Source organism: Lucilia sericata, unplaced genomic scaffold (genome assembly GCF_015586225.1).
Source record: "Lucilia sericata isolate MDLA Ls3-8-SP2 unplaced genomic scaffold, ASM1558622v1 Contig000278F_arrow, whole genome shotgun sequence".
Lineage (NCBI taxonomy): Eukaryota > Metazoa > Arthropoda > Insecta > Diptera > Calliphoridae > Lucilia > Lucilia sericata.
The window spans coordinates 204,461-218,865 of NW_023994303.1; the positions used below are offsets into that span (position 1 = coordinate 204,461).

Genomic DNA, 14,405 nt, shown 5'->3' on the forward strand with positions numbered 1-14,405 from the left:
TCATTTGCTTAACAAACGACCTTGAGACTATTACCGGTTTATTAATAAAGTAAAACAAACATAAACTAACTCACTCGAACGTCGTCTATAGACTTTGATTTTCGAATGTTTGTATTTTTGCTTCAGTTTTTTTTTCAGTTGTCTTCTCATCTTTTTTTCTTTCGAATTCGATTTTAGTTTTTGTAAATAAAAAGGGGTTTTTTAGTTCACACACACACACTCACGCATACACATCTAAAGATGTGTGAGTAAGATGTGCATATGTTTGTATTGAAGTTTTTAGTTCATTATTAATGCCATGTTAATCAATTTAGTATCCATAACCTAAATTTTGTTTTTGTCTTTTGGCCATTTAATACTTTTTTTTATAAATATATTGGTGTTTATATTCATAATGATAATGTTCATCATGATGATGTTGTAAGATTTTTATTGTATTATTTTGCTAAATAAAAATTTTATATAGATTATAAAAAATATAAACACCCATAAATGCATAAAAAATATAGTTATTTTTAATATTTGTAATCTTTTTTTAATATTAAAAGAAATAATGCAATAATTGGAAAGTAACAGTTTAATGAAAGATTAAAATTTTCATTATTTCGCACATGTTACTTAATATACATATTACTTTTTTGGTTGGCAAGAAAAAATTAAGAAATTATTTACTACATTATTGCTTAAGATATTAAGTTTAACATAATAATCTCAAATTTTCATCAATGATTTTGAGGTATCAAAAAAAGTTTGTTGCTTAAGTCTTTTGTTTTTCCCCTTCATTGATTTAATACTCTTGCAGGCAAATGTTTTTTTAGATTTTTTTTTACATAAAAATATTCCTAAGGCCTTTTAATGTTATTTTGATATGAATTTGAAATATTAATTAAACTATTATGCAAATTGTTATGTTTCATTTTAAATTTAAATATAATGGTGATATGATAGAATTTTATGTTAAATTGAGTGTTTTACAGAATATAAAGTAATATTATTTTATTTTTGTTAAAAAAACTTAACTGTAAATAAACGTCGGTATAAATAAAATAAACTATAAAAAATGCAAAAGACTTGATATTGAAATAAAACTATGGAATTCCTAAAGTTAGGCAATGAATTAATATAAATTATGTTTAATGTTAGAATTGAAAATTCCTAACTATTACTGTTTTTAATCTTTCGACCCCGAATTAATCTAGTTTGTTTTAACTTAAGGTAATACATATTAATAATAAGGCATATTTCTGACTGGTATTTGTGTACCGTGGGTTAAGATAGTTGCGGTGAAAGTTTATGCTAAACTTGACCGCAGTTGCAGGATTCATAGCCCTATTTGACGCTAAGTTTAAGTACGAATACGTATGTATATAAAGTATATACAATAGACTATTCCATTAACTGGTCAATAGATTTTTTGACTATTAAGACTATTATTGTCCAGTCTATAGACTCTTCTATTAACTAGTCCATTAAACAGTCCATTCCTATTGAGTTAGAAGAAGTACTTAATATGACAGCAGTATTCTTTTACACAACATCAAAATAAAATGGGGTTATATTGATTTGGCCATTCTTTTGGTAACCCACTAAAGCATACATATATATTCTGGGTCTAAGACGATCCAGTCATGTCCGCCTGTCTGTTTTAAGCACGATAGAGTCCGAGCGGAAATAGTTAGGTTGATAGGAGAATGTATCTACGTTAAGTCCGAAGAAGTACACCTAGGGAATTGTGCGGACCTGTTGTGTGCTCTTTTACCTTTAAAATATCTGGAATAATATTACCCCCGAGATATTGACAATGTCAAAGAAAGTGCTCCAGTGTTCCACTGTCCTCTCTACATACTCTAAATTTTTCTGAATCCGCACTTCCAATTTTGTATAACTGTGTCCGTAGTACTGTGTATGCACTCAGAATACGTACCATTATAAGATCTTTATGGTTCTACCCCATAAGATCTTTATGGTTCTACCCTCTGTATCATTACTCCAAGAGAACTTATGGGATTCACTCAGTTTTTTTGACCATTTGACGCCTTCGTTGCGTCAAATGGTTTTGTGTTCGCCAGGTTAACTACTTTGAGATCCCTTCCCTTCAGGCCACCCTGAGTAGATTTCTTACAATCCTATATGGTCTTAGATTTAACTTTATCACCTGATATCGCATTAATTGCCTTCTGACGTACCATCATACTAACCTCACACTTGAGGAGGCTTCTCGTCCTGATCTCGTTAGGGTCATCCCATAGGATCTTTATGGTTCTACCCACAGTATCGTTATTCCAAGACGCCTTATGGGATTCTCTCAGTATTTTAATCCTGCCCTCGTTACGTCAAATTGTTTTGTGTTCATCAGGTTAACTACCTCGAGATTACTTCCCTCCAGGCCACCCCGAGTAGCTTTCTTACAATTCAATATGGTCTTAGATTTAACTTTATCACCTGATATCGCGCTAATAGCCTTCTGACGTTCCATCATACTAACCTCATACTTTAGGAGACTTCTCGTCCTGCTATCGTTAAGGTCACCCCATAGGATCTTTATGGTTCTACCCACTTTATTATTATTCCAAGAGGCCTTATGGGATTCTCTCATCAGTATTTTAGTTCAGCCCTCGTTGCGTCAAATGTTTTTACCTCGAGATCCCTTCCCTCCAGGCCACCCCGAGTAGCTTTCTTACATTCCAATATGGTCTTAGATTTAACTTTATCACCTGATATCGCACTAATTGCTGTCGGCAAAAATACTTCTACCTGGAAGCAAGTGTTAGGAATATATAAGCGGGGGTATATTTCTTTAATAAAGAACACTAGATCCTCTTAGTCCCTCAATTTAGAGTCATCTGTATAGCAACGGATTCCTACGCGTATTTGCTCTAATGTTCCAGTGTACATTGGTGACGTGTCGTATAACTGCCAGTTCGCCTAAAGTTATGAGCCGTTCGGTTGTATGTGCCGCTTCATATTTTATATGTGTTTAAATGGGTGGAATATCTAGTAGAGCCTTGGTTGACATTCCAAGCAGCATGTACGCTAAACTCCCTGTAGTAGTATGATATTAAACTTTTTAAAGCATAAGTGAGAATTGGTGTAATTACACTTTAGTAAAGCCAATGTGTCTTAGTTGGCCCATTTTATGTCTATGGTTCTCTTACATATCGTCCAGCACCGATGAGTCTTGTTGATCATATTCTCTATGTGGTACTTAACTCTGTCTGTAAAATTGGGTTCATTCATTGTCCAGAAAATTGGGTTCATTACTTAGAAAATTTTTGTCTTTCTTGTGAAAAAAACAGATTTCCGTCTTTGCCAGGTTGAAATAGAGGCCTCTCGGTTGAGCCCAGTTCAAGGCATATTTAGACCCTTTTCAGCTCGTCTACACAAGAAATTAATTTGGATTCTTTCTCCTTAGAAGTATTACGACATTGACTGCATAGTAGACATAATAATAATATTACCATTAAGCTCTTGTTCATCTATGGTACCCGATATACCAAGTGGAAAATGAGAGGCATCGATCATATATTCCGGTTGGGCATGAGTTTTGGATAGGAATTTTTTGATCTTCAATAAGTCATTTACGCTATCGACGATATAGGTCGAAGCTTTCACCGTCTAAAATGGTACAATAGTACAAAATTTTTCATCCTAATTCGCTTTTGGAAAATCGTTATTTAACTAACGTATTCATTCATTTGGTAAACTGACGTCATTTAAACTGAATCAAGCAAAAATAAAGTTTGTTTCTTAAGTCTTTTGTTTTTTTTTTGCACTTTTACATTTTTGCGTAATTTTATTATTTGTAACATATGCATATTAATTAATTTAAATATTAATTAATCCTTGATCTTTAAATGTTCCAAAAACTGAACTGCAAATATATGCTAAAACATTTATATAGAAAAAATAACTAATTAATTAACATTTCTTATGACTAAAGTGCAATACATTATTAATGGAAGGTTTGTTTTTTTTTACAAAACTGGTTTAAAATGAAATTACAAAATACAAAGTCGATTTGAAAAATCTGAATGAGAACACAATTATTTAATTAAATTTAATTAGTTTAGCTGAAAATTGGACAAAAAAAAAAAAAAAAGAAAAATCATGAATAATTAAAAATTTTCAAAAGAAAATTTATAGATATTTGGGTTCAAAATTATTTTGTATATTTTTAATTAAATTAAAATGGTAAAAAAACTGAACTTTATGACTAAGGGGTCATAAAGGTCTGAAATTTATGTAAATTTATATTTTATGACTTTTCATTGTGTTTTTGGTGTTAACACAAAAAAATCAGGTCTTTTTGAATTTTACAAAGAGTTTTATAAATATTTGCACATTCACATTGCAATTTTTTTAGTATAAAGCTTTTGTTTGTGTTTTAAAACTTAATGGTTTTGTTAAATTATTGAGTGTTTTATTTTTGGTGGTTAAGAAAAAAATAAAACTCTAAGCTTAAAATGAGTGTTTCTTTTTTAACGGTTGTGAATGTATTGGTGTTGGGTAAGAGAGTGGTGTTAATACTAACACTTTTGCAGCTTAACTAACAATCGATCTTTCAATGACAATAATTTAGAGTGAGAGCTTTTTGTATGCTTCGTTGCTTTGTTATTGTTTAGCTCTTTTTACTCAAGAACTGAGTTCGTGTTGGTCTAAAAAGCTGTATTTCTTTTGCACCAATGAGCAAAAATCTACTTTAGCACTCTTTGTGTGGATGGTGTAAAAACGCAAGCGCATATGACCAATATAATTTTGTTGTTGTTTTTAATGTGTGGTTGTTGTTATTGTCATTGATAGCTATCAAATAAGGGGAGCTTCTGGAAGTTTAACAAACTCTTAGCTGTGATAAGTCTCCTCTCCCCCAAAGGGGTGAGCTTCGTTTATGATCAGGCCTGTCATGTTGTTTGTTGTTGTTGCCATTTATTGTAATGGTAGAGGTGTGTGTATTGTTGTTATTGCTTTGTAATTGTAGTGGTAGTGCGCCTGGCAGTGGGTTGTTGTAAGCGCAATTTTTGGCCACTGCTAAATCACAGACAAAACTTATGTCTGCAGTCATTTGCTTAAAGTTACTGAACGTAGTAATAACGTAAATTTTTGCTACCACCGCTCATCTAAGTTGCTCCTGCCAAATTTTAGCGTGTCGTGTTTGTAAATTTGGTAAATTACATTATCAACGTAGAAAATTGTTAAACTTTAAGTTTTTGGATTTTTTTTAAATATCTTTAAAATTTTTATCAATTTTGTTAACAAAATTTTTAAAACAATAATTTTTTTTTATTTCTTTGCAGTTTTTCCTTAAGTAAGAAGAAAAAGTTTTACCTCAAGTGAAATTTATAGGCAATTGCAAAATATATATTTTTTTATTATTTGTGTTCGTGTGTAAAATAAATTTTTTACAAACCGACAATTTAAGAGCCAACCAAAGAGCCTATCTAACTATTATTTACAAAACTTATTTGTTCCAAGCAACAATAAGTACGCCAGCAAAACGCAACAAAAAGAAAATATCTATAACAATAACAAAAAAGAAACAGTAACAGCCATCAAAATGCAATCACTCAAGTGCAGTTTAAGTTTAGTTGTAGCATTGGGCTTATGTCACATGTGCATGGCCATGCCAGGACGCTATATACGCGCCGCCGATGATGACTCTCTAGTAACACTACAATTCGATGACAATGAAAGTGATTTGAATCCCCTTAATGCTGAGGTATGTACAAAAAATTTTCTTAAATTTTCGTTATTTATTTTTAAATTATTCATTGTTTCTATTTCTTGTTGTCTTAACTTCATGTTTGGCAACTTTGCCAGTGACTTTTTGTGTGTTTTCCCCATTTTTTTTTTGCTTTTTGCAAAATTTCATTTTTTCGCTATTGTTTGTTTTGTGCAAAAAAATGCTGGTTAAAAATAAAATCATAAAAAAGTGAATGTTTTGTAGCCCGCAATTTCGATTAATGGATTAATTTTTTTGCCTTCACTTTGTTCATTTAATTGTAAAAAATTTAATTAACACTATTGTAAATTTTTTTGGGTTTTTATGTTTGTCAATTTATGGGAAAAATTTATTTAAGTAGTGCTCTTTTAAATTTAACAGCTTAAATGTGACTAATTTATTATTTAAAAAAGTTTAAAACTATTTTATTAAAAGTGTGTGTTATTTACTTAGTATATGGGTTTTAAATTACAAAATTGTGTAAGATGTACAATTTTATACAAATTTTTGTTGGAAAAAGAGAATTAAATTAGAAAAGAGGCGGATAAAATCTTAAAAAAACAAACATAACCTTTATTATGTTTGCCTTTACAAGCAGTAAAAGACTAGTTAGGGAGGTAAATTTGTTATTAAAATTTCACCTACCGGCATAATTACTACCGATATTGTATTTGGGTCATTTTAAATATCAAATAGGGATTATAAAATTGTTGAATTTCTTCTACAAAAAATGATAGATTTTTTATATTATTGATCACTTAAATTTTCTGTAAAAATATTGATTATCAAACATTTTTTCTTTAAATTCTTGATTGTCGATTTATAAAAATGCATCAGTCGTTAAATAATTTCTATCGCAATATATTGATCGTCCAAAATATACTATACATATTTATAGAACGTCGTGCACATTTAAAAAAATTTGTCAATTAAAAAAAATTCGCTACAAAAGTTTGTCGATTATCGGCAATTCAATAAAAAAAGTTCATTGAAATTTGTTTATAAAAAGTTAACGTTCATCGAAACTTTTTTATAAAAACTTAACGATCATCGACATTTTTCTATTAAAATGCAACTATCATTGAAAATTTTCTTTAAAAATTTACTGATTATCGAAAATTTTTTATAAAAATTTAACGATCATCGAATATATTTTTTGAAAATTTACCGATCATAGATCATTTTTTATAAAAATTTACCGATCATTGAGTTAGTTAGTTAGTTAGTTTGAAAGGACATCTAATCCGAAGAAATACACCTAGGCCTCTATCGGGAATGTTGTGCGCTCTTTAACCAGTGCCTGAGGTGGGAATCGATCCCACCACCTCCGGTCTACCAGACTAGAACACAAACCTACCGTTCATCGAATATTTTCTAAAAAAATTACCGATCATCGAAAATTTTCTATAAAAATGTACTGATCATGGAAAATATTTTATAAAAATTTACCGATCATCGAAAATTTTCTCTAAAAAATTTACCGATCATTGAAAATTTTCTATAAAAATTTACTGATCATCGAAAATATTCTATAAAAATTTACCAATCATCGAAAATTTTCTATAAATATTAACCGATCATCGAAAATTTTTATATAAATTTAATGATCATCGAAAATTTTCTATAAAAATTTAATCGTCTAAAATTTTTTATAAAAATTTACCGATCATCGAAAATTTTCTATAAATATTAACCGATCATCGAAAATTTTTATATAAATTTAATGATCATCGAAAATTTTCTATAAAAATTTAATGATCATCGAAAATTTTCTATAAAAATTTAATGATTATCGGAAATTTTTATAAAAATTTACCGATCATCAAAAAAATTTTTCTAAAAATTTAACAACCATCGACAATTTTCTGTAAGACTTTAGCGATCATCGAAATTTTTTATAAAAATTTAACGATCATCACAAATTTTTATAAAAATTTACCGATCATCGAGAATTTTTTTTATAAAAATGTACGCTTATCGAAAATTTTCTATAAAAATTTAACGATTATCGAAAATTTTCTATAAAAATTTAATGATCACCGAAAATTTTCTATAAAAATTTAACGATCGTCACAAATTTTTATAAAACTTCAGCGATCATCGAAAATTTTCTATAGAAATGTAACGATCATCGAATTCTATAAAAATTTATCGATCATTGAAATTTTTTATAAAAATTTATCCATCATTGAAATTTTCTATGAAAATTTATCGATCATCGAAAATTTTCTATAAAAGTTAACCGATTATCAAAAATTTTATCTAAAAATTTAACGGTCATCGAAAATTTCTATAAAAATTTACCGATCAAATTTTTTATACAAATTTATCGATTGATAACTTTCCATAAAATTTTGTCGATCATGGCGTATTTTATATAAAAATTGTTTAATCATGAGTTTTTTTTTCAAAAATTTATCGATCATTTAAAATTTTCTGTAAAATTCATTATTGAACATTTTTTTATTTATATTAAATTTTAAATACACATGAAAAAAAATTACCACCGACCCCAACGTTTAACAAAAGCAATAAATTCTAGCCAACTTTACTAACTACAGCTTAATAAATCTTTTTCAAAAATTCTTTTAAAAAAATTAATATTACGAAATCAAACACGTTTTCTTTAGCTTCAAACTAATATTAGAAATCTAGTCTTTAAAAAATAAAAATAAATTAAAAACAAAAACTTCAAGAGAACAAGTTAAATTAAAAAAACAAAAATACTTCAAAAATTTATTGATTCGCCTTCAATATCAATGTTATTTGGTACTAAAAAAATATACATATATAAATATAAAAACCAGAATACTAATTAAACAATAGATTTTTATATTATAACGACTAGACTATTATAAAGAACGACCATTAAACATTTTGTGAAAATGTGACATGAATTTTAAATTATAGTTGTAAAAATTAAAAAAAATATAGCTTAAAATTCACACATCAAATTACTCATCGTTAGTAAAAATAACTGTCTAATATTATTACTTGCTTTCATTCAAATATTATTAGCAATGAATAGTTTTTTTGTTTATAAAAACAACAATGGTGTTATAAAAATCTTTTATAAATTGCATAACTTATCTTTCTCCCCACACTATTTGTATTTTTAGTACATTGAGCATAAAATATTTATTTATAAGTTTGTGTTAATAATTTATTTAAACTTGTTAACATATTAATTGCTAAACTGAAGAAAGAAGCAAATTTTCAATTTTAAGATGAGTTTTAGTTTTAGACACACTGCAGGAGATTTGATAAAGGGTAGAGAATTGATATGTTAGACTATAATATGGCTAATCCAATGATTTAATTATTTTGACAAAGAGTTATCAATTTCGTTTAAAACTTTAATTCAGTAAATCATAGTTTAATTTGGTTTTGTAAATATTCGAAATATGTATTTTCAAATAATTATTAATGTATGAACGATCACCTCATAGTCATTACCACTAACAAGTTGTTTGACATGCTGACTTCAAACTGTCAGTTTGTAAATGTCATTTCATTATAATTGATATGCATTTAAATATTTTTCATTAAATATTTTTTAACCCGAAATCGATTGTTTTGAAAAGTTTTATTTTGTTTTAGGAATTGATTATTTCTGTTTGTTTATATAGTTTGTAAATAATTCTAATGTTCATTGTTTATACATCATTTAACACTGTAAATAACCATTAAATTAAATCATCATTGTAATATACTCTCATTAAAATAACATTTTGTAAATAAAATGCATAAGACCTCAACCTACAAAGACATGGATCGTGAGACCTAATAAGATTGTCATAGATACATACATATGTATTTAGTTAAAAAAAGCAAATCTCTCTAAAATTATTGTATAAGAACTATATATATTAGAAATTTTTCTATAAAAATTTGATCATCGAAAGAAATTTAACAATCATTGATTTTCTAATTTAACGACCATCAAAAATTTTCTATAAATTTTTAACGATTATTAACAATTTTCTATAAAAATTTAATCAATCATCAAAAATTTTTTATAAAAATTTAACAATCATCGAAAAAATTCTATAAAAATATCGAAAAATGTTAATCAAAATTTATGGATCATCGAAAATTTTCTATAAAAATTTAACGATCACCGAAAATTTTCTATAAAAATTTAACGATCACCGAAAATTTTCTATAAAAATTTAACGAAAACCGAAATTTTTCCATAAAAATTTAACGAATATCGAAATTTTTCTTTAAAAATTTTATGATCATCAAAATTCTCTATAAAATTTAACGATCATCGAAATTTGTCTACAAAAATTTTCTCTAAAAATTTAGCGATCATCGAAAATTTTCTATCAAAATTTAACGATCTTCGAAAATTTTCTATAAAAATTTAACGATCATCGAAAAATTTCTATAAATTGTTTGGAACATCGAAAATTTTCTATAAAAGTTTATGGATCATCGTTTTCTATAAAAATTAAACGATAATCAAAAATTGTCCATACAAATTTAACGATCATCAAAAATTTTCTATAAAAATTTAACGATCGTCATCAATTTTTCTATAAAAATTTAACGATCATGGAAAATATTATATTAAAATTTAACGATCATCGAAAATTTTCTATACGATCTACGAAAATTTTCTTTAAAAATTTAACGATCACCGAAAATTTTCTATAAAAATTTATCGATCATCTAAATTTTTCTGTAAAGTTTAAAACTGAAAATATTCCCCAAAAGTACAACAAAGTTATAAATTATAATCTATTAATAAATGAAATCACCTGTTTTCATCACTGATCATACTCAATATATGACATTTAAATCTTGAACATTATGTTGTCGTAGGTCGGTTTTTGTCTTCGTCAAAGTGCGGTTATGTATCGCTCACTACTCGTGTTTTTTATTTTATAATTTATTGTGTTTTGTTATCACATTTCTCATCGTTGTTGTTATGGTGTTTTTTTCCAAAATTTTTGGCCCATGATGTAGTAGTTTTTATTTACTTTGTCTTTCACTAGTTTTTGGAGTTTGTTTACTAAGAAATTGTTGTTGTTATAATAAAATTCATTTCTCATATTTATTAGGTTGTTTAATACATATGAGAGAGTGTGAGTGAGTTTTTATCTCAAGGTCGTTGATGTAAAAGTGAATGATGTCAACGTCTTTTTTGCTGAGGGAATTATTCATGCTTTGTTGTGAATGAGTTTTTACCTTTTTAATTAATTAATTTATGAAATATTTATATTTAAGTAAATTGCTTTAATTGCTGTTCTATATTGATTGTTGAAAAACATTTAACAAAAAAAGCCTTGATTTGTTTGTATTTTAATCTAATCTAAAATATATTTTTAATATGATTTAGTTTTGTTTTTTTTAATACTGGTTTTACTAAGATTACATTCTTGCAGCGATATTAGGTCAAGTTTAACAGCCATTGATAAATACAATTTAATATTTAATATGTATGAAAATCAGTATAAATCATTGCGTTTGCTTTAGTTTAGTTTTTTTTTCACATTAAAATGTTAATTAAATGTATAACAAGCGTGACTTTATTAGAGTACAAGTAGCTGATATTTAAACATTTTGTTGAAAATGTTGAAATTTTTCTATAAAAATTCATCGATCATTAAACATTTTTTATAAAAATGAGCGATCATCAAACATTTTCTATTAAAATTTATCGATCATTGAATATTTTCTATACAAATTTATCGATCATTGAATATTTTCTATAAAAATTTATCGATCATTAAAATTTGTCAACAAAAATATAATGATCATCGAAAATTTTCCAGAAATATTTAACGATCATCGATAATTTTCTATAATTTTCTATCGATCATCGTTTATAAAAACGTATTTTATGAAAATTTATCGATCATTAAACATTTTCTATTAAAATTTATCGATTATTGAATATTTTCTATAAAAAATTATCGATCATCAAAAATTTTCTATTAAATTTTATCGATCATTGCACATTTCCCATAAAAATATAACGATCTTCGAAAATATTCTATAAAAATATAACGATCACGAAAATTTTCTATAAAAATGTAACGATCATTGAAAATTTTCTTTAGAAATTTAGCGATCATCAAAAAATTTTTATAATTTTTAATTGATCATCGTTTCTATAAGCATATTTAAGATAAAAATTTCTATAAAAATTTGAAAAATTTTCGACCATCGAAAATTTTCTATAAAAATTTATCGATCATAGCAAGTTTCCTATAAAAACTTATCGGTCAACAAAAATTGTTTATAGAAATTTGAAGACTATTTTGAAATATATACATTTATAAGTAATCGAGGTTTCAGTATAAAAACTTTATTCCGGAAGGTCCCAGAAATCGAAAGCTTTCTTAAAAATGATTAGCTTTCTTATTTTGATAAATAGTATTCTATTGGTACTGGAAAAAAAAAATAATTATTTATTCTAAAGTTTTCTTCAACTTTTGTTATGTTAATTTAAAAAGAATATCTGTAATTCTCTAGAAAATCATTTAAATGATAAAACAATAGAAATTTTGTTTATCAGTATGTATTAATAAAATTATACCATTTCTTTATCCCCTTAACAAATAAATTGAATATTTTCTAGGCCGTACCTAGTGATGAGTTAGAACGTAACAAAAGAAAACTTCCCGATGCCACCTTTGAGGCTAAAAACGCTGTCTTGGGTTTCGTCTTTGGCGTGAGTATAGTTGCTTTTTTAAACTTTTCAAATTCTATACGAATTTACCAAATTAATTTGTATGTTTTTCTCTCTTAACTATTTCTTTTTGTATCTTTTAGAAAATCGACAATTTCTTAGATACTAAAACTAGAGTGATCGAGCAATTGGATCGTGCTAATGTAGAGAAAAACAAGCAATGGGACATTCCAAAACCAGTACCAATCAATGATTTCCAATCTTTAATCACTGCCATTGTTTCACCCAAAATCCGTTCTATTGGTAATATTGCCAACGACTTGACCACTGGTGTTTTGACTACCATCACCGCCTTCAGTGGCAGTTCTTCGGGTGGCAATAGTAATAATCCCAATGCTGGTTTGGGCAATGTAGTGTCGAAATTCTTGGGCTTCTCTGGACCCATTCTACAAGGTTCCTCGGCTGGTGCTGGTGGCAGTACAACACCTGCTCCCGATTCTGATGAGGCTGGCTATTAAGCATTATTAACAAAAAAAAGTTATTAAGAAATTAATTAAACACAGGTGTAAACAGGTGTTAGCTACCTATTGAAATACTACAAAATTCATTGTAAATTTTTTGTTGATTTTCATAGTTATAGTTTAGAAATTTTTCATATACACAAAAGAAAATTCATTAATATTTTATACCTACTGTTTATAAAAGATATTGTTTAAATATTGGCATTATTCATAACTTCTATATTTGAAATATATATTTCCTTCTTGCTATTTATAAAACAATTCGATTTAGCTTGAATATCTTTGCTACTTAAAGTTATGCTTTAAATATTGTTTTTATTGCCTGCCTTAAAGTATGCTAAGTATTTTAGTTTTTGTTTTAAATGGAACTGTTTTTTTAGTTAAATTGTTAATTTTCTTTGAAATTATTTTCATATATTTTCGTACTTTATTGTACATGTTTCTATTTCTATTATAAATAATTTTTATACTCGTTCGCATACAATTGTAAATATTTGCATTATTTTAAAAAATCTCAACACGAAAATCTTTGTCCTATTATCTTTTTTATATTGTAACACTTATAATTTAATATTTTTTTGTTCTTTCTACATTTATTTTTTCGTTTTGTAAATTGATAAATATAACAAAAATATAAAGATGACAATTTTTGGAAAGAAATTGTTTTATATAAAAAAAATAATTTAAAGTTTTTTAATATTTATTTGTATTCAATTAGGATCTTTTTAGGATTAAAACTACTGAATAACATTTCAAAGTCTTTTCAGTAGTCTTTGAACTAGCCTATTACTAGGCTATGGACTAGTCTGTTGACTAGACTACTGAATAGTTCATTGACTTGTCTGTGAACTAAACTGTTGCCATGTCTATGACCTTTTGCTTAGTCTGTTGATTAGTCTATAGTCTATTGACTAGACTATTTACTAGTCTATTGACTAGACTATTTACTAGTCTATTGACTAGACTATTTACTAGTCTATTGACTAGACTATTTACTAGTCTATTGACTAGACTATTTACTAGTCTATTGACTAGACTATTTACTAGTCTATTGACTAGACTATTTACTAGTCTATTGACTATACTATTTACTAGTCTATGGACTAGACTATTGACTGTTTTCTTGATTAGTCTATTGACTAGAATATTGTCTAGTATATTGCTTACTCTATTGACTTGTCTATGAACTATACTGTTGACTTGTCTATGGACTATTGATTAGTCAGTTGATTAGTCTATTGACTAGTTTATTTACTAGTTATTTGACAAGTTCATTGTCTATTGTCTGTGACTTGACTTGTCTGTGGAATATACTGTTGACTTATCTTGACTAGTCTATTGACAATCCTATTATGAGAAAACGTTAAAAAAGGACGTACTTAATATGTCATGGAAGTACTGCAGTCTTTTTCGAAGTCAAAAAGTACTGAAAAGGTACAATAGTACAGAATTTTCCATGTCTGATGTGGACTATGTTTGTCTGCCTATTGAGATTATTGATTCCGGACAAATGTTTGGAATACTT

General features: G+C 27.0%; 1 protein-coding gene across 1 annotated transcript; it reads left to right on the forward strand.

Moving 5' to 3' along the window:
• The first annotated feature begins 5,035 nt into the window (after positions 1–5,035).
• On the forward strand, positions 5,036–13,558 carry LOC119603175. The gene is made up of 4 exons (XM_037955130.1): positions 5,036–5,160; positions 5,292–5,713; positions 12,309–12,401; positions 12,503–13,558. The coding sequence occupies exons 2-4, from the start codon at positions 5,552–5,554 to the stop codon at positions 12,875–12,877; spliced, it is 630 nt and encodes a 209-aa protein (XP_037811058.1). The 5' UTR covers positions 5,036–5,160; positions 5,292–5,551; the 3' UTR covers positions 12,878–13,558.
• The last annotated feature ends 847 nt before the right edge of the window (positions 13,559–14,405 follow it).